Here is a 21710-nt window from a genome sequence, read left to right as displayed (position 1 = left end):
CAGTTCCTCCCAGTGATGTCAACAGCAACCAAGGCTCAACTACAACAGGAGAGTGCACACAGCCCACACAGGGGAGCACCTAGAAGGCCCAGCTCAGGTGACTGGGGAAGCTGAGCCACTGGAACCTACAGGACACCTACTACACAAAGCCACTCTACAAATTCCTGGAGACATAGCAGCTCCACCTAATACATAGAAACAAACACCTGGAAGCAGCCAAAGTGGGGAGGCAAAGAAACATATCACAAAGGAAAGAACAGAAGAAATCTCTAGAAGAGGAACTAAATGAAATAGACCCAAGCAAGCTAACCGATACAGAGTTCAGAATTATGTTTATAAGGATGCTCAGCCATATTAGTAAGAATATGATGAAAATAGCTGAGAAAATCAATGACATAATAAAGTACCAATTGGAAATGAAGGCTACACGAACTGAAATTAATAATTTACAAGCAATGAACAGTAGAGTACAGGACGCTGAGAATCAAATCAGCAATTTGGAACATGAGGAAACAAAAAACACCCAACCAGAAGTGCAAAAGAGAAAAGAATCCAGAAATATGAAGATAGTATGAGGAGCCTCTGGGGCAACTTCAAGAGGTTCAACATTCATATTATTGGGGTGCCAGAAGGAGAAGAAGAGAGCAAGAAATTGAAAACCTATTTGAAAAAATAATTACAGAAAACTTCCCCTACCTGGGGAAAGAAATTGACTTACAAGTCCAGGAATCACAGTGGGTTCCAAACAAGAGGAACCCAAAGAGGCCCACAGCAAGACACATCATAATTAAAATGCCAAAGGTTAAAGACAAAGAGAATCTTAGAAGCAGCAAGAGAAAAGCAGTTAGTTACCTACAAGGGAGCCCCCATCCGACTGTCAGCTGATTTCTCAATAGAAACCTTGCAGGCCAGAAGGGAGTGGCAAGAAATATTCAAAGCATGAAAAACATGGAACTACAACCAAGATTACTGTACCCTGCGAAGCTGTCATTTAGAACTAAAGGCCAGATAAAGAGCTTCACAGATAAGAAGAAGCTAAAGGAGTTCATCACCACCAGACAAGCACTACAGGAAAAGTTGACGGGTCTTCTTTAAGAAGAAGCTAATGAACAAAAGAATCTGACAACCTGAACAGATCCAGAGACATTGATGCATGCAACAGATGATCATATTTCAGAGGAAAGAGGGAAGGGGAGTGGAGGGTGGGAAGAGATCAACTAAAGAAGTTATATGCATATATGCATAACCATGGACACAGTCAATAACAGGGTAAAGGCCTGGGGAGGGGCTGGGAGCAAGGTGGAGAGGGTCAATTGGGGGGGGGAGGGAATACCTGTAATACTTTCAACAATAAAGATAAATTTTTAAAAAAATAAAATGAGGTATTTGCAGTTTTTTTAGCCAAAGGGGAAAAAAGGCAGCATGAAATGGTATAGTGAATAATTTAACATTTTATATCAGATATTAGTAATTTTCTTGACCAGACCTTTTACATATCTGTAGCATTATGGATTTACATATTTCCAAAATTATTTTTTCTGACATAAAATTTTGACAGTTGTGTCAGTTTTATTTTTTATAGTTTACACTTGTTTCTTAGAAAGTTTGGAAAATGTTTCCACTTAAACTACCAATGAAGGACTATAAGCATTTAATTTGTATGTATAATTTTAAAAAATGAACATAGTTTTTAATTTCATATAAAGAGATTTCTATGTTAATATTCCCATAGGACACCTTTTATTGGATATACATCATGGCTGAAGGTGAAGCCAGCCTGATATAAGCAATTGATCCCCTAAGGTTGCTAAATGGGATAACAAATATTTGAACAAGTAAAATACTTAAAAGTGATTGATATAGTACATAATGAATATCCTAATTCCAGTTGATTGATATTTTCCTATTAATTATACATCAAATAACCTTTTGAGCCTCAAAATGGTAGAAGACAGCTTTTATTTTTTTTAATTAGAATAAGATGATTTTATTCTTAATTATTATCTTTTCAAGCTGGTTGTTTTTGATAATCTTCAAATACTTGTTATGCATTTTCTTTTTTCAATAATATGGCCAACTTATTTTGAGCGTACTCTCAGGAAGATTCAGGAAGAAAAGATTTGGATTTAGAGAGGAATTTGGGCTTGGAAGCAAGAGTAACAAATTATTAGGGGTTATGTAAATGCAGAGCATCAACAGACAGAACACCAAAGAATCCAGGTCAGTTAAGACGAAGACCAAAGTATATCATGTAATATGCAGTTAGAAAATGTTATCCAAAGGCAGTGACTCTTGAGTTTGAGTCAGGCAAATAAAATATGCATATGATGGAGGATGGATTGTTTATCTGATATTCTGAGAGGTAGGAATTCTGATTATGTCATTCATGTGGATGGGCTTTGATAGGAATTACTGTAACCAATGAAAAAAGAGGCATGAGGTAAGAAAGATTATAAAGGTATTTTAGGCTTAGGCTTTTTTTGAATTTTGTTTATTTGTGCCATGTATTATACCTAGATTATGAAATAATAATGTAAGATTTTAATTTCTTGTGCCTAAAATCAACATATACAGCTTAATCCAGCTCACCTTGACTGGTCTGTGGAACACTGATGTACCCATAATAAATTATAAATATGCCAGCCTAGTCTTCAGGACGTCTAGGATTCTTATCTAGCTATAAGCAAACTTGTCTACTTATTCCACTTAATAATGAATTGTAAAAACACTAGTGTAACCAATATCATTAAATAATATTCTTGATGGCAATTATTGGTCCTTGATTTTATTGAAAGTTTTTAATTTCTTACATCTATATTCTTATTAATGAATGTTAGTTATCAAGTCCATGTCATGTGATTAGAATTTTACAAGTTTGTGGCACTTATAAGTAAATTTACAAATAAGAGGAAAGGAATCTTTTTAAGTCCAAACATGCTAGTTTTTTTGTGTTAAGAAAGTGTCCATTATCTTTATTTATAACTTAATGGTATAAGATATGAAATTGTTAGTAGTATAATATACTCTTAATTACAAAACATATGAATGTTAATAGTATATAAGATCTTCTATAATACTGGAATAAATTTTTAAGCGGTGTAATAAAACCTTCACCATTAAAGCCAAAAACTGTGTTTTAAAAAAGTACAGATGTCAGTCAGCATATATTGGTTTTCTTCTCTTCCTAGAGCTGTAAAAATGTGGCACCTGTGGAGAAAACTATTAAGTTGCTTCCCAGTAGCCATGTTGCAAGATTACAGATATTCAGTGTGGAAGGACAAAAGGCAATCCAGATCAAACATCAAGATGAAGTTAATTGGATAGCAGGCGATGTTATGCATAATCTTATTTTTCAAATGTATGATGAAGGAGAAAGAGAAATCCATGTAACAGCAGCTTTAGCAGAGAAAATTAAAGTAAGTATCTCAAGCAGATTGATTATTTTTAAGACTTTTTACTTTATGCTTGGAAGACTGTGAACAAGAAGGTTTATAGGGAGCCTCTAAGAAGAATCTTATCACAGAAAAATACCACTATTTAAAATTCCAGGCTAAATAAGAATTTTTTCATGTACTAGATTGAACTATGAATGATTCATGTGTGACAAATGATTTTCTCACTTAAACCAAATTCCAGTCTTTGGTGTTTTGTTTAGTTGACACTACCTGGCCAGCTGTATTTCTGTATCCACAATCAAGATCACCAACTTACCAAAGCAATCTATAGCTATTCTGAAGGCACTAAATAAAAGGTCTGGTAAAGGTAAACAATGAAGCAGTATTAATTATACAGCATCCTGATTTGGCCATTTGAAATTGGTGTAACACTTGCTAAAAGCATAATCTTAGAAAACAATTTGATTGATTCTCAGTAGCTTTAGGTGGTTCTCATCAGTCTGCTGTCATTTGAATGTATCATTTGTACCTAGATAGGGTGAAAATCTATATGTTGAAACTTAACATCTCACTTAACAGACACCCAAATCAAAATGGTTAGCTTGTTATCACATAAAGTAGATTGCTTACTCCTTTAAAAGTACAGTCACTTTTGCTATAAGGAAACTCATAAAGCCCTGAAAATCATTGTACTGTGTAAAATGGTGCAATAAAAAGCACAGGGTTTATGGGAAAATGGGAATTAGAGGCACGACACTCAAATCTCATCAGTCACCCATTAAAAAAAAGAAAAGGGAAACTAATAGCAAAAAACAGTAGTAATAGTGCATATTAAGTGGTTCAGAAATCCATTACCATTATAAGAAATATGTGAATTTACTTGTGGAAGTGGATGCAGGAAGGGTTGCAGCTTGTGAGCTACTATGAAGTGGTAGAAATTCCACTAGATGTGGACGTTTGGCTCAATACACATAATTGGCTGAGGTGGCTGGTAGATGTTTGAGGTGTATTGTTTTATATATTCTGTATGTCTTGGTTCAACTGGGTACAGTTTTCTGTGATTAACTATTGTAAAGTAAAATTTGTTTGATACTCAGATTTTCCCCTGTTGTTTTAATTGCGTTAGAAGAAGCATTTTCAAAGTTAGCATTATAGCAGAACAACCAACCTTTCCCCTTGACATTCATAGAGAAATACTCAAATCTCATGTGAGAAATTAATTCTCTAAAACTCCAGGTTTATTTAAGGCACTTAAAGATAAATATACCCCCATCTCTGGAAGACCAACATTTGTGGACCCTTATGTAAGGGATTCCAATTAACTAAATATTTGGACAGTTGCTTTTGTGGGAGAGGATTTAGAACTTACTGTTTTGTATTATCATATCCTATAGTCATCTTGAATTTCCAAGTACAGGATCTTATATTTTAAAAGCATTCTTTAACCAGGGGTTCAGCTGACCTTATTTTAAAAATCTTATTTGGAATAACCTTGTTCCAGCAGTTTATGTTTTGCCTCATTAATGAGGGAAGGGAGGATTAAGAGGGAAATAATCCTGAAAGGAAGGCACACATCATTTTTTCTGTATCAGCAGGTTTGAAGGTGAGTGGTTTAAAAGTGGTGCCAAGGAACCTGGCTTCTAAACTGGTTCCACATTCTTTTTCTCACTGAGGTTAAGAAGACACATTAACTGGAGAGCCTCTTCCTGTATATAACTTTCTTTTTGCCATTCTCTGAGCTTGTGGCCTGCATTTGACACATTTTTGCCTCAAATCTAGTAGTTATGTTTTTCTTGGGTTCCAGATATTTTAAAACATGCACCTCTTTATTGACAGTAAAAGATATTAAATACTGTTATTTTATTAAATTAAATGTATAGTCTTTAAAGTGGTTTTTGTGATCTTTAGAGAATTCTCCAATATTAAGAAAAGTCAACCCAAACTGAACTAGGAATTTATTGAAGGGATAACACAGTTTTTTGTGTAATTCCTGCTTGCTTCTATTATTTAAAAAAAATATATGGTAAAGAATAAGTGAGAATGAAAGATGGTTTAAAAAGATTAAAAGGTGACTAAGATTATTAATTAGAACAGCATAAACTGGAATGAAAATATTAGGATACCAATGATTTAAGAATCACAACTGTCAAAGGCTAAGAGCAGAGAGGAAGCTGAGCTAAAATATTCTTAAATAGAAAGGATTGGAAATTTAAAAGTAGGATAGAGTAGGACAATCAACTTTAAAATATAGATCCAGTAACAAATTAACATGGAATGTAAGATGCAAAATTAAAATAGAGCTAAAAGCATTCAAGAATGAATTAAGGTTAAAAGGTGGCTAGAGGTAATTATATCAGTAGGCATAATTTCCGTGTTTTCATCTTGCTGAACAAGGGTCTACCAAAAATCTCTTCAAAGTCTGTATTAAGAAGATTCTTTTTAAAAAGTGAAAATTACCTTTCAGTATTGATCATGTAATTTGACCTATATATTATTTTTAAACCATAATTATCACAGTGATAATCTTATAAAAAAAATCTAAAGAAATGACTTAAGAATTTTTATTTTATTGCATTGAAAGATATGGCAACATTGACAGCAAAGACAAAGAAGAAGATACTTTTTTGTCATATTAATATGTGATCCACCATCATTCTGGTCCTAACGGGGACTTCTTTTTTCCCAGAGAGAGGGCAAGTGGGTTATAATTTAACTTTAAGTGTCTTCACTTAGTAAGATAAGTGTCAGTAGGAGGGTATTAAACTAAGCTTTTCATTATTCTTAAGTATGTAATTTTTCTCATAGGTTAACTGGACTCCTGAGATTAACAAAGAACACTTGCTACAGGGCCTGCTTCCTGATGTACAAGTACCAACATCTGTAAAAGATATGCGCTATTGCCAGGTTTCTTTCCAAGATGATCATGTGTCTTTGGAAAGTGCATTTACAGTAAGGTTTGTGGACATATTACATGTGGAGGTATTTCAAAATTCAGCATATGGCAACAAAAATACTTTTCTTAAAAACACACATGTAAAAGTTGTTTTTAATGTAGAAAATATCACAATTTCTATGGAATGTGGTAGGTTGTCTTTGGAATAAAGCTTCGCTAGAGATGATGATTAGTTTTTAATATCACTATAACCCTGTGCTTAATTGGCCCTCTAGTATCTGTAAGAACCAGAACTTTCATTAAAGGAATGTCATCCTAGTGCAAGCAACAGTGAAAACACCTGCAAAATACAAAATATACAATCTAATCAGTCAATGTATTGTTCAGAAGGAAAAATTCTTTCTTTGATTAGTGATGAGTGTCAAAGCTGAGTCCAACCAGACCCAATATATAGAACTGATAGAAAAGGGGAAGACAGATAAATATATTTAAAAACTTATCTTTCACCCTGGCTTGTCACTTCCTTGGCCATCTCTTTTTCTGGTAACCTCTTTCACTTTAATTCCTCTATCCATATTCATACTATTTCCAACACTTAAAATAGCTCCATGTTTGAGATAAAAATTTCAGATTTACTACTTTCCAACTATAGCCAGATCTCTTAATGAATTATTCTTACCCTTCTTTTCTTTTTCAGTGTTCTATTATAATTTCTTCTTAATCCAGCATAGATACTGTGATTTAACATTTACATAATGTTTTTTTTCTACCAGTATTCTCTACTATCTTTGTAAACTGTCTTTATTTACTCTTGGGTTATTTGGAGGGGTATTATTGCCTTAAGTTTTAGAAAGTGAGTGATACATATATCTTTAGCATATTGAAACTACTATAATTTTTTGCTGCAGTGAACGGTGTGACTAAAACCTTTCAACTTGTTAACCAATTTCAGACCCCTACCTGATGAACCTAAACATCTAAAGTGTGAGTTGAAAGGAGGAAAAACAGTACAGATGGGCCAAGAGCTTCAAGGGGAAATAGGTTAGTACGTCCTGCTTTTTTTAAAAAAAAAACAAAACTTATATAATATGTACTTATGTTCATGTTTTGACGTACATAATCTGAAAGGAAAGCTTTGGCTTTATATACAGGCTGACATAACTGTGAAATCAGTTTGGTAAAAATAGTTTGTTGGAGAAATGTTGGCTTTTTCTAAAAGTAATAATAGCTCCTATTAAAAGTGTAAAGTAAATATATCAGTGAATACATATGTATCCTATATTTATTTTTCATATATCTAGAACAGCGGTTTCAACCTTTTTCATCTCTTTTACACATAAACTAATTACTAAAATTCTATAGCACACCAAAAAATATGTTTTGCCTATCTGACCAAAAAAATAGGTATAATTTTGATTGATTTACAAAAACAAGAATTAGTAATAGTAATTACCTACCCTTTTTGCTCCAAAGTGACTTTTTAAAAAGTCAGGTGCTACCTATACTTGTATGTAAGGATTTCTGGTACTAAGAATTAGCCAGAAACAACCTTATTATGCGATGTGATCAATAAGATGCAACTCTGTTATATGATCTATATACTTATGGTTCAAGACAGGACATTCACAGCTGATGGCCACTGTTGTGTTTGCCAATGTCATTTTTTAATTTGACAATCTAAGGGAAAAGAGGTTAGTGCCCCTGACTAAATAGTCAGGTATTGCATGTTTTACAAATTCTTGGAGCACACCGTGTCGTGGCACACTAGTTGAAAACTGCTGATCTAGAATATTACATAATACTAAATTATTTTCTTCACATTTTCATGATAAAAATCTGGTTAACATCAGCATCATTTTAATTATATAAATACAAATGTACTTATGTATATTCTTTGTTTTTGTAGTGATTATAAGAGAAGTGAGTATAAATATAAAAATACAAAAGTGAACAAAGTGAGTTTCTAGGCATAATTTTATTGAAGTATATAAATATATTATATATAGATATTTGTACCTTTTATTAAAGATTACAGTTTAAAATTAAACTTTTCTTTTAGTTGTAATAGTTACAGATCAGTATGGAAATCAGATTCAAGCATTTTCACCAAGTTCCTTATCTGCCTTGGGAATTGCTGGCATTGGACTCGATAGCTCACAGTTGAAAACTACCTTTCAGGTATGGCTGCTTTTCATAACAATTGGCTTATGCTGTTGGTTTACATTTAACAAAATTTGGGGGAAACTAAGATAGCTAAAAGAAATTTGATTTTAGTGTTTACAGTGAAAAATCATAAAAAGCATTAAAAAGTTTTTTGTAATTAAAAATTTTGAGCATATGCAAAAAATAGAATAAATAGTATAAGTAATTCCCACATTCCCATCTCTCAGCTTCAACAGTCATTACTTCCCTCCTTTATCATTTTGAAGCAAATTCCATATATCACAACATTTCATCCATAAATACTTGGATATGCATATAAAGGCAGTTTTTCATGCAGCTATTTAAATAAAATTTCTAAGTGCTCACACTCTGCATTAAAGTAATTGTGAAAGTTTACAACTGTGTAGTTAATTGAAATTAGTTTGAAAAATAAGAATTGTGGTACAGTTACTTCAGTTTAAAACAAGCAGACACGATGTATTCTACTTAGAGAAATCAAAGACAGCTTTTGGGAAAAAGACATGTTGGAGTTGGACCTTCAAGGAACCTGCCAGAACAGAATAGGTGAAACAGGAGGAATTCTAAGACTCAAGTAAAGTCGAGTCCATTTAGAGCATTTAATGCCTTTTAAACTCCTTCCTTTTAGATGCTTCATTACAGTTTTTACCTGATAGATAAGCGTAAGAATAGCCTCCTTGTTGCCCTTCCTAACTAGAGTTTCTGTTTCCACTAATCTGTTACACTATTATTTTCTAGTTTTCAGAACACCACGTTCATTATATCTTCGTACTGCTTAAGAACTTTAATGATGTTTTGTTCACTATACAGAGATAAAGTTTGCTCTTTGACTTTCAAGTTCTTCAGTTATCAAGCTTTATCCTTTGTATAAAGGAAATAAGAAGATAACCGTGCTTCTGCTGTTAAGCATGAACAATCTGCTTCCTACCACTTTATGCAGACTCCCATACTCTTTCACTAATTGCTCCTAGGTTGTAATCTGTCTTTCTACATCTTTAGTTGCATTAGATACTCATCAGCATATAAACACGCTATAATATCCTCATCTTAAAAAACATCGCCTCCATAAAAAAAACCATTCCAAAACTTCTTTTGGCTCTGAATCTTTGTCCATCTACTGCCCTATTTCTCTCTTTTTTATAGTTTAACTCCTTGGAAGAGTTGTGTATATTCTCTGTTTTCACATTTCCAGGCAGGCCCCACTCAACATGTTTCTCTGTCCTGTTCCGTCTGACCAAATTCATTGTCAATTTTCAGTTTTTATGCCGTCTCTCAGACCTATCAACATTTTACATTGTAAATTTAGACTCTGTCACCTTAGTATGGCCTAAAATACCCAGTAGTATTCCACCACAGCATAACCTCACACCTTTCTTTCATAGCTCACTATTTGCCAGCCAAGTAGATTTTCTTTCTTCCTACTGTCATTTTACAACCTATATATATTGTCTTGATTCACTTTCAAACAGCGGGAGTCTACCCCCAGCCTCAGCAGAGAGAAAAGAGCTTTTTGTTTTTTTAATAAAATGTAGTTTTAATATGTCATTGTTTCTTAAAATAATTTTCATTTCTATACCTACATGAAATGTCTTGCTGTTCTTAAGTACATTCCTTTGATAAATTCAACATTAGACCTTAGAGAGTGCCGTTTTAAGAATTTTATGTTTAATTCTATTCATACTTATCTACAATTTGTAAAGGCATATACAGATTTCATTTTCAAGATTTGAAGTAAAACCAGAATAACTTCCAACATGACCTAAAAAATAAATCACCTCTTCAAAACGGCTTTTGGTGTTTCACTACTAAATGTGAAATTCTAGGTTATACTTGGCATATTTTGAAGTTTCAGTATGTTTTACTAATGAATATTTAACTTGTTTTTTAAATATTAAAAAATTCCCACTGGCTGTGCTCATTGGGGTTTGGGGGCAGATTAATGTTGATTATTTTACAATGTCTTTTTACAGAAAATATTCTACAAACAGTTGTTCCCAAACATAAAACATAACATTTTAAGTCTAATTTAAAAAATCTGATGGATTTGTACTCAATGGAAATTTAAGATGATGAAATCATTAAGGTTTAGTATTAAAATGCAAATACTACAGCGCTCATGCCAGTGTGGAACTGATTTATATCATTCCATCATATTGTAAAAATTACAAGCTGGTTTTATTGATTCCTATTAATATGATGTGTTAGGTATTCTAAGAACCAGAGATTGAGCAGTGAAAAATCAAATTGCCTACCTTCTTAGAGATTACCCTGTAATGTGGAGAGCATGCCATAGGTAAGACATGAGTAATAAGAAGAAAAATTAAGCATGGTAGGGGAATAGAGTGCTGTTACACAGAATGGTCAGGGAAGACCCCTCTGAGTAAGATATCCTATGTGCAAAAGCCAAAAGCAAAGCCATGTAGGCATCTGGTAAAGGATGTTACAAATGGAAGGAAAGAGCAAGTGCAAAGGGCACTGGGCAAGCACCAGAGACATGTAAATATAAATAAGATGGAACTTAGACAAAGTAAGGTAAAAGGACATAGCCAGACTTTTTAGATCTCTCCCTCACAAAAAAGAAATTCAATTTCTCCTCTGAAGGAAATGAAATTCATGGTATGCCAATATTGACATGTGTGCCAGTTATTTGCTATTGTTTTACCCAGAAACACATCTCCCTTTCTTTTCTCAATGTACTTTTTTTCCTCACTAGGAAAATACACAGAGTATAAGTGTAAGAGGAATCAAATTTATTCCAGGTCCTCCTGGAAATAAGGATCTTTGTTTTACTTGGCGTGAGTTTTCTGACTTTATTCGAGTGCAGCTCATTTCTGGACCACCAGCTAAACTTCTCCTTATAGACTGGCCAGATTTAAAGGAGGTAAGTAACTTCCTGCCTTGATTGGAGGAATTTAATATCACATGGCTTATTTCTTTCAGCTTGTCAGTAGATCAGAATAGATATATTTTGCCCTAGCCAGCGTGGCTCAGTGATTAGAGCATCGGCCTGCACACCAAATGGTTTTGGGTTCGATTCCAGGTCAAGGACACGTACCTGGGTTTGTGGGTTCGATCCCCAGCCTCAGTCTGGATTTGTGTGGGAGACAACCAGTCGATGTGTCTCTCTCACAAATAATGTTTCTCTCTCTCCTCCTCCTCCTCCCCCCTCCACTCCTGAAAATCAGTGGGAAAATATCCTCGGTTGAGGATTAACACAAACAAAACCAAAAAAAGATGTTTTATTGTTGAAGTAGCAACAGATAACAGTAGTAACAGTAATAGCAACAGGACAAAGTAATACGATTCTTTATACTTCATTATTTAATTCATCACTTGTTTGTTAAAAAAATGTAATAGTTCAACTCCTAAAGATGTGATATTTTCAAGCATGCATAAAAGTGAAAATAGTATAATGAAACTCCAGTTTCAACTGTTGCCCATTTTTGCCAATTTTGTTTCATTGTTCTCTCTCATTGACTTAAAAAAAATGTTTTTGTTGGAGTTTTAAAATGCATATCAGATATCGAGTCATTATACTCATAAAAACTTAAGTATGCCTTCCTGTGCAAGTAGTTAAATCTTAAATACTAATTCTACAAATGCCTGTCAAATCTGTTACTTTTGTTGAGTTTTTACTAAATTTTTAGAATTTTAATTTTGAAATGTTTAGATTCTGGCATTTACTTACACAAAACACCTTTTGGTATGATAGCTTACATTTTTTTCTAAAGGAAAATGAACTCATATGACCACAGTAGTAGATGAAATTATACTACTAAAGAAGCAGATCATCTAAGAGAAGTTTACATACCTGTGCCCTAGTTTGAGATTGTCCTTTTTGATTTGTGAATTAATAAAACCAAGCAGATAAACTAGAGTGTGACAGGCTTCTTGCTTGACAGTGTTTCCTTTGATATATCCAGTATTAACAGGTCAGCAGGCAAATTTCCAGAATTATACAGGCCTTTCATAAAGTGCTTTGAGGAAGAAGCAAGAAGTGTTTTAAGCAAACAAGACAACGTAGATTATCAGCAATGAATTCTGTTTAACTAAGGGCTAAAAAACTATATTACTGCTTCATGTGGAATGGCAGAGGTTTGAAAATTTACAGAGGAGCTAACCTATAAGATAGCTAGTGCTAAATCCAGGAACCTAAGATAAGCTTCTATTTCCTTTAAAGTCATTCTAATATATAACTTTTAGGAATATGTTAGAATATGTTAAAATATGTCAAATGCTATTTTTCCTTTTATTGAATTATTTCTATGAGGATCATTAGCATAATATAATTGACTTTCAAAAGTTTATTTTAATTGATGAAAGAAGTCATTTGTGAATAGAAGAGAGATAGACTTTATGATGATTTTATAAGTATGCAAATAATAATGATACTGTTTGACACGTTTTAGTGCTTCTTAAAATATATCTGTGTCAGTCTATTCCAGTGATTAATGGAAGAGAATTACAGCATCCTCTCATTGTTCAACTTTGTGATCAGTGGGATAATCCAGCACCTGTACCACAGGTTAAAATAAACATCATAAAAGCTAACAATTTAAAGGTAAGTTTGAAATGTCCTTAAATAATTTTCACTTAAAATTCTGGATTTCATTTTTATAATAATGTCTTTAGGTGTCACATTTCTTTTTTTAAAAAATATAGTCTTATATAACGTTTATTATTGCTTAGTTTAAATCAATCTAAAGATTTTTCATAATTATTTTGTGGAAGTAAAGTATCTATCTTACAAGTAGTGTAACAAGGGGCAGTGTTCTTCAGTTATGACTGTTTGGGCATTTATTGTATAATACTAATATTTGGATTTCAGGTTAGGGTGAATAGATAACACTGACAAAGTGTGACTGAAGGGCAGATATAATGACCCATAGTATGGGTTAAGGAACAGGTTTTATTGGGGAAATTTACAAGCTGAGGGTAAGCAAAAAAAGTCATATGAGTTACCTACCAGGGCCTAGGCATAGCTGCTAGACCTATCCTGGGTTGTTCTAGAGTGTGGGGCAAGCCTGAATATGACCTTGTAGTATTTGGGGGAAGGCATAGTTCTGGATATCAGGAAGTCAAAAATTAAATATTTTTACCTGAGTATTGGGATAGCCAGCTGCTTAGCATCTAGTAGGGACTTTGAATGGTAGGGGCAAAGTTGGAGGCCCTTCTGTGAGGGGAAAAGTGAAAGTAGCCAGTCTCTTGCAAGGTTGTATTTTGACACAGTCCCTCCTCTTGGTTGAAGGGAATTAATTTGTCCCAGCAAGGTTGTTACCAGGCCACACAGAGTTACTGACTATGAAGGTAGTATTGCAAAAAAGATTTAGGAGCACATTTGAGTAGACATAAAGATTAAGATGAGCCCTGGCCGGTGTGGCTCAGTTGGTTGGAACTTTGTCCTGTACACTGAAGGGTGGCAGGTTGGAGTCCCAGTCTGGGTTCATACCCAGGTTGCGGGTTCAATCTCTGATCAGGGCAAGTATGGGAGGCAGCTGATTGATGTTCTCCACCCACCCCACTCCACCCCCATTGGTCTCCCCCCTGCCCTCCCTCCCTCCTTGAAATCAATGAAAAAAGCATGTCCTTGGGTAAGGAAAAAAAAATAAAGATGAAGTAACAATGGACATAGTGTTATGATGCCTTGAATTGTGTGTGTATTTGTTTATTTCTCCCATACCATCCCTCAGAACCCCAGTTTTGGAATATACAGTTTTTGTGAAATTAGAAAATTGTAGATTTCAGAAGTGTGTAGAACTATAACTTTTTAAGTAGTAATAGAGGAAAAGAATTTGATCTCTAGAATTTTCTAATTACCTTTTTATTTTGTTTTGTTTTTAGCTCACTCCTTCAAACCAACAGCATAAAACAGATGAAAGGGGCAGGGCTAATTTGGGAGTGTTCGGTTTTTATGCCCCTAGGTAAGAACCAAGAGTTTAATGCTTAATATTATAGAGACTGGTTTTTCTTATTACTTGCTGAAGTGAAGAGTAATAAACTAGCCTTCTGTTTAGTGTTAGGTGATAGAATGAGCAAGAATAGTTCCCTAAATGAGTTAAACTTTGTATAAATTCTCAGAATCTTTAGATTATAACTGATGTAATTCGAACCCTCTCCCCCCGTTTTTTTCTTGTTAGAGGAGAACATACTATGCAGGTGAAAGCCATCTATAACAAGAATACCATAGAAGGACCTATAATTAAATTAATGATTCTTCCAGATCCTGAAAAACCCACCCGTCTCAATGTTAAATATGACAAAGATGCTTTATTTTTAGCAGGGGGTACTTTCACTGGTGAGTAATTCACAGTTTTAAAATAAATTTGCAATGATAATTAGCCTTTTACATTAGTGGAATAAATTATTTATTCTAGGTGCTTAGCGTGATAAAAAAAAGAAAAAGGCAAGTATGTAATAGCCTTTTAAATGACAAAGAAAGTACATTTGACTTAGCCATGTCTTTTTTTCACCTCTATATCCTGCATTCCTTTAATGGTACACAATGAACTGAAAGTTTGTACATAAACTTGTAGCCTAAGGTAATTCAGTTTGCAAAAGAAATATGAACTGCTAAATGGTGAGAACTGTGGGAGCTCTACTAAATGTATTGCAGTATTAACTTAAACAAAATAGAACCAGAATTGTTCAACTTAATTTGGATGGAAATACATCACATCAGAATTTATTATTAATAAAGATACTTCAGAACAACAAACATTTACTAAATACCTGCTATGTCTCAGCACAATACTGGACCCTTAGTTCCAATAATAAATATGACAGTTTTCAATGAGTTCAGTCTAATGTAGGAGACAGTCAAGTAAGCAAATAATTTCAGTGTAGTATAGCAGGTGCCAGGTCAATAGGAAATAATATTTGCTTTATATAGTTAATTTACTTGAAGACTTTTGTTTTCTTGAAGGGATGAATTCCTGTACATAAGTATAGATACAAGTAGTTAAAAGAAGCAGAACAAAAAGTTTAGATTCAAAAATTAACAATTTTTAATGATTACATTACATATATATATTCTTCATACTTGAGTGTTTTAAATATTTGGGGGAGATAAGACCTATTTTCTGTAACAGGTGTCAAATGAATGTTATAGATGATAAACATAAGGGGAATATCATACTTAATAATAATTTAACTTTATGCTATTAAAAATCATAAAAGAAACATTGTATTCTTGGAATACACAAAGTATATGGATTTATGACCAGTTGCCCAAATTCTAGGTTGCTGAGAATCCGCAGTGTAACCTTTTTGGTCTTGCATGAGAGAATTTTCAGCATGACAGACTATGAAAATAAGACAAGGGACTATTAATAGCAAAGATGTATGTGTAGATTCCTGGGAAAGGTTTAGCACTAGAGTTGTCTCATGATTAGTAAGTTTTGTAGACAAACTGTTGGGGAATGCTGATTAAAGAATAGTGTTATTCATCAGAATTTTATTAACATTTATATAATATTTAACAAATTGTATGCTTTGACATACAGGCATACCTTGTTTTATTGAGCCTCTCCAGATACTACTATTTTACAAATTGAAGGTTTGTGGCAGCCCTATGTTGAGCAAGTCTCTAGGTACCATTTTTTCAACAGGCTAATTAAAAGTATGTACATTGTTTTTTTAGACATAATGCTATTGCACACTTAATAGACTACAGTATATGCAAACATAGCTTTTTATGCTTTGGGAAACCAAAAAATGTGTGGTAACTTGCTTCATTGTAGTGGTCTAGAACCAAACCTGCAATATCTCCGAGGTATGCCTGTACAGCAAGTCTTCACTTAACATCATTGATAGGCTCTGTGACTTTAGGTGAAACGACATATAACAAAATCAGTTTTACTATAGGCTAATTTATATAACAAGAGTTAAGTTCTTGTGACATCTCATCATTACAATAACAATGTTGAACCAAACGATGTTATTCAAGGACCTGCTGTGCAATTATTTAGCCAAATTCATGAATTGAATTAGAAAGAAAATAATTTTTTTAATGTTTACCATGACAGATTTTATGATTACTGTTATTTCTGAAGATGATAGTATCATTAAAAATATTAATCCAGCACGTATTTCCATGAAATTGTGGAAGCACTCTCACAATGGGAACCGACCACCAGCAAATGTGAGTCATGGAAAGCATTTTAGAAGTTAAAAATAGTTCTTATAACTTAAAATTAAATGTAATTTAGGTAAAAATACAATGTGTATATTCTGAAGAACTAGAAATTACCTATTTCATCACTTGGGATTTAAAAATATATCAGTATGTTTCAAAATTGTGTTGATGCTATTGAAAAAGAGCAGCCTATATTGTGATATTTCTAAAACTTTAAGATACTTTACACTATAAAATTATCTTGTCTAAAGGACAGTGGAACAAAGCAAAAAGCATTAAATATCACTTAGAGATAGTATAGAATATGAGATAGAGAGATGTGATTGGTAGACTTAGATAGACTTACATGTTAAGAAAGAGGATAGAGTAGCAAGAGCAGTTTGAGGGTCTAAATCAGTACTCCAGCAGAAGTGTAAAAGACACATCTTTCATATTTCTAGTAGCCACATTAAAGTGTAAAAAGAAATAGTAAAATTAATTTTAATGTAGTTTTAACTTAATATATTGAAAATTGCCATTTTGAGAGGAACTAAATATTTTAAAATTTGAGATTTGACATTTTTTATCTTACCAAGTCTTTGAAATTTGGTGTGTGTTCTATGCTTACATCACATCTCAGTTTGGACCAGCCATATTTCAAGTGCTCAGTAGTCAGATGTAGCTGTTGGCTACCATACTAGAAATAAAAAGCTAAACTCTCAAATTGGAAACTAAACCATAACCTATATCAGAAGGTCCCAATTTAACAGTGCTTTTCAGGATTTATGATTCATTTTAATTATCTGTTTAGGAAATTAGCTGCCTTAATTTACACCATAGGTCCTATCATGCAGCTTTTACCTTAAATTGTATTACCACCAAAGAGATCTATTGTGTGCCCTTTAATAATGGTATGTGTTTCCACTGTGACTAATCTCATTATTGTGTCTATATACATTGTGAGGATATATACATATGGGTATGTGCCTGTATATTTATAAATTCAGATGTGATTTGTATTCACATTCAGTAAAGGTGATATAACTTTTCATTCCAAATACACTATGTTAAATGTTTGTGATTTCCCCCTCCCCCGCTCCCTGGTGTCCTACTTCTCTTTCTAGGCAGAAATATTTAGTTGTAATAAAATAAAAGATAATGACAAGGAAGATGGCTGCTTCTACTTCAGGTATTTCTCAAATCATTTCATATTTTTATACATACTTTGTTATAAAGTGAATCAGCCTTGATTATATTTGCCTGCCTGTCTAGGGAAAAAGGAATTTATTATCGAGTAAAAAATAGTATACCATATCTTAGTTTCTTGCCAGGAAGTTTTTGGAGAATATGTGTTTTACCTGTTTGTAAGCTTTGTAAAATGGTTTGGGGAAAGATTGTTGTGATATATATTGGCTTTCAGAATTATCAAAAGCCATCAGAAGAAGAATTACATTATGAGTCTGTTTCTAGGCTCCCTATTTTGATTTCTTGGTCTACATGATATATTTTGCTCTGCCATACTTTTTGATAAGTCTACTGTCCTGTTGAAGGAGTCCTCTAACCTTGTTGTTCTTCAGGGTATCTTCGTTCTTTATTTTTCCATATTAATTATAGACTCAGCATATCAAGTTTCAAATAACAAAAACAATTTTAATCACAAAACCTGTTGGAATTTTGTTCAGATAGAAATTGGGGAATATCTTGCAGTGTACATATATGGTATATCCCTGTGTTTATTTAAATTTCTCTTACAACATGTAGTAATTTTTTGAATTGAGTGTCATACATCTTTAGATTAATTTCTAGAGAGTTGATTTTTTTCAGTTTTATTTAGATATAATTGGCATGTAACATTGTATTAGTTTAAGGTATACAAGTAATGGTTTATATATGTAGTATATGTTGCAAAATGATTCCCACAATAAGTTTAGTTAACATTCATCCTCTCACATAGCTATAAATTTTCTTCTTTTTTTAAATTTTTTTAAATTGTTTTAATTTGTATTTATTGTTGAGAGTATTACAGGTTTCCCATTTTTTTCCCCTCAATTGACCCTCTTCACTTCGCTCCCACCCCTCCCCAGGCCTTTACCCCACTATTGACTGTGTCCATGGGTTATGCATATATGCATATAACTTCTTTGGTGGTTCTCTTCTCACCCTCCACCCCCCTTCCCTCTTTCCTCTGAAATATGATCGTCTGTTGCATGCGTCAATGTCTCTGGATCTATTTAGTTCATCAGATTCTTTTGTTCATTAGCTTCTTCTTAAAGAAGACCCTTCAACATTTCCTGTAGTGCTGGTCTGGTGGTGATGAACTCCTTTAGCTTCTTCTTATCTGTGAAGCTCTTTATCTGACCTTCAGTTCTAAATGACAGCTTCCCAGGGTACAGTAATCTTGGTTGTAGTTCCATGTTTTTCATGCTTTGAATATTTCTTGCCACTCCCTTCAGGCCTGCAAGGTTTCTGTCGAAAAATCAGCTGACAGTCGGATGGGGGCTCCCTTGTAGGTAACTAACTGCTTTTCTCTTGCTGCTTCTAAGATTCTCTCATTGTCTTTAACTTTGACATTTTAATTATGATGTGTCTTGCTGTGGGTCTCTTTGGGTTCTTCTTGTTTGGAACCCTCTGTGCTTCCTGGACTTGTAAGTCGATTTCTTTCCCCAGGTAGGGTAGGGGAAGTTTTCTGTAATTATTTTTTCAAATAGGTTTTCAATTTCTTGCTCTCTTCTTCTCCTTCTGGCACCCCACTAATATGAATGTTGAGCCTCTTGAAGTTGCCCCAGAGGCTCCTCATACTATCTTCATATTTCTGGATTCTTTTCTCTTTTTGCTCTTCTGGTAGGGTGTTTTTTGTTTCCTCATGTTGCAAATTGCTGATTTGATTCTCAGTGTCCTGTACTCTACTGTTCATTGCTTGTAAATTATTAATTTCAGTTCGTGTAGCCTTCATTTCCAATTGGTACTTTATTATGTCATTGATTTTCTCAGTTATTTTCTCCGTTATTTTCTCAGTCTGCTTAAACATCCTTATAAACAAAATTCTGAACTCTGTTAGCTTGCTTGGATCTATTTCATTTAGTTCCTCTTCTAGAGATTTCTTCTGTTCTTTCCTTTGTGACATGTTTCTTTGCCTCCCATTTTGGCTGCTTCCAGGTGTTTGTTTCTATGTATTAGGTGGAGCTGCTGTGTCTCCAGGAATTTGTAGAGTGGCTTTGTGTAGTAGATGTCCTGTAGGTTCCAGTGGCTCAGCCTCCCCAGTCACCTGAGCTGGGCCTTTTAGGTGCTCCCCTGTGTGGGCTGTGTGCACTGTCCCGATAGAGTTTACATTTGCTTCTGTTCATTGTCTGGGCCACTAGCAGTCTATTATTTAAGGGCAGTTTCAGAGGTTGAGATGACTCAAAGCTGAGCTGCTTTTCCGTTGGGAGCTTTTCTGCTTTAGGTCCACCACTGTTTCTTAGGATATGCTTCCAAGAGTAAAACAGCCTTAAATATCAAACTCTCCTCCTAGGATTTCCATGCTATTTTTTCATCCTGCTGGGTTATTTTTCGCTTTTTGCTTGTTATTTCCCAAACTTCTTTAAGCAAATGTCTTTAAATATGGTTATCTTCATCAAGAAGGGTAGGACTGCCATTTGGAAGTAGTATTCTGTTTTACTTTTACTGTAACTTTATTAGGTATTATTCTCTTGGAGAAAACATGTCTTAGAAAAAGGTTAAATAATTTCTCCAAGATTACATATATATTACAGTGCTGAGATTTTAATTCACATATCTATTGAAAGCCTTTGTTTTTTTTGCTACATTATGCCAGTATTTTTAGACTATAAATGACATGGAAACATTATTGTAGAGATCATAAGCCAATTATTGTACATGCCAAGCAAAGTGTATACCATAGAATGTCATTCATATTTTCATTGCAGTTAAATGTGATCAAAACAGACTAGTAAGTAGGTGTACTTTTTTTTAGGCACTAAATTCTTTATTGATAATTAAATCACAGTAAATGCCTTGTAAAGTTAAGTATTTAGAATATAAAAGCAACATAAAAAGATCACAGGATATCCTGTAATTTTGAATTATAAAACTTTGAGTTGGAAATTTATTATGTACATCTGAAGCAAAATGATCTTCACATCTAATTCAGCATTTTTTGTGTTTATTATTTTGTGAACTTTATATCCCTACTTTTCAACTTTGCCACACTCAGAGCCTGGTTTCTGGATGTTTTATGGAAAGAATGTCCAGGGAAGAGGGTCCTGGAATTAAGTCTTATATTGCAGGAAATGTTTACTGAGCGAAGGCTAATGTAGTAGTAATTCTCTTTTTATGCATTTTCTTTCTGTGGAAGGAACAGAAATGTTTATGTTGTGAATTCCTTCCCCATTTATTTAAAAGTTGTGAATAATTTTATCTCCTTCTTTCTGATTTAGGGATAAAACAATTCCTAATAAAGTGGGAATATATTGTATCCAGTTTGGTTTTATGATGGATAAAGCACTTATTCTTAACAGTGAACAGGTTTGCTTACTCTCTTTATATACTACAGTTAGCTTTACATTTTTTTGCTTAACTTAGGAAAGAAATGTTTTGTTTTAAAATCAACTAATTATTGGATGTAAGTGAATTAATTACTGCATGCAAAGTATAAATAATGCAATTTTCAGGAATATTAGAATAGAATATATTTAAATTATGTTAATATGATCCGACACAGAAGTTACTTTTTCCATCTCTCTTTATATCAAAGACTCAGTAAGCATTTTAGTGTATATCATGCTAAGCTATCTCCTATCAAAAATTTTCAATTAATAATATTTCAGGTACTAGAATTCTAGATAATGAAGTTTAAAGTAGGTTTAACATACATCATCTCCATTCAATAAATGGTAGTGTACCAAATTTTTAAAAATTACCTGTATTTTTAAATGCCTATAAATTTGTTTTTAGGTAGTTACATTCAAAAATTAATCTTTGACACACATTTGTCCTCAGTTTTTAAAAGTTGATTTAAATAGTTTTAAGAGATTAATGGAAATATATTTTTTAAAGTAACATTTCATTTAGTATATGCTATCATTTCTTCTCTTACTCTTGAATTCTAAACCATCAGTATATATTGTTA

At 33.4% G+C, this 21710-nt stretch overlaps 1 protein-coding gene across 2 annotated transcripts in view; it reads left to right on the top strand.

The window, feature by feature from the left end:
* The window catches only part of SMCHD1 (structural maintenance of chromosomes flexible hinge domain containing 1), a 117933-nt gene that overhangs the window by 63154 nt on the left and 33069 nt on the right, over nt 1–21710 (top strand). For both annotated transcript variants that reach the window (XM_087818980.1, XM_087818981.1), the window contains exons 25-35: nt 3189–3416; nt 6201–6349; nt 7241–7329; nt 8348–8466; nt 11183–11350; nt 12905–13030; nt 14311–14390; nt 14607–14764; nt 16494–16609; nt 17707–17771; nt 21019–21106. In XM_087818980.1, the coding sequence (XP_087675106.1) occupies nt 3189–3416; nt 6201–6349; nt 7241–7329; nt 8348–8466; nt 11183–11350; nt 12905–13030; nt 14311–14390; nt 14607–14764; nt 16494–16609; nt 17707–17771; nt 21019–21106 (1386 nt within the window). The remainder of the gene's footprint in view (nt 1–3188; nt 3417–6200; nt 6350–7240; nt 7330–8347; nt 8467–11182; nt 11351–12904; nt 13031–14310; nt 14391–14606; nt 14765–16493; nt 16610–17706; nt 17772–21018; nt 21107–21710) is intronic.

This window comes from Miniopterus natalensis, chromosome 7 (assembly GCF_054644295.1).
Source record: "Miniopterus natalensis isolate mMinNat1 chromosome 7, mMinNat1.hap1, whole genome shotgun sequence".
Lineage (NCBI taxonomy): Eukaryota > Metazoa > Chordata > Mammalia > Chiroptera > Miniopteridae > Miniopterus > Miniopterus natalensis.
The sequence above is the reverse complement of the archived record's forward strand: the minus strand, read 5'-3'. Positions and strand labels throughout refer to the sequence as shown.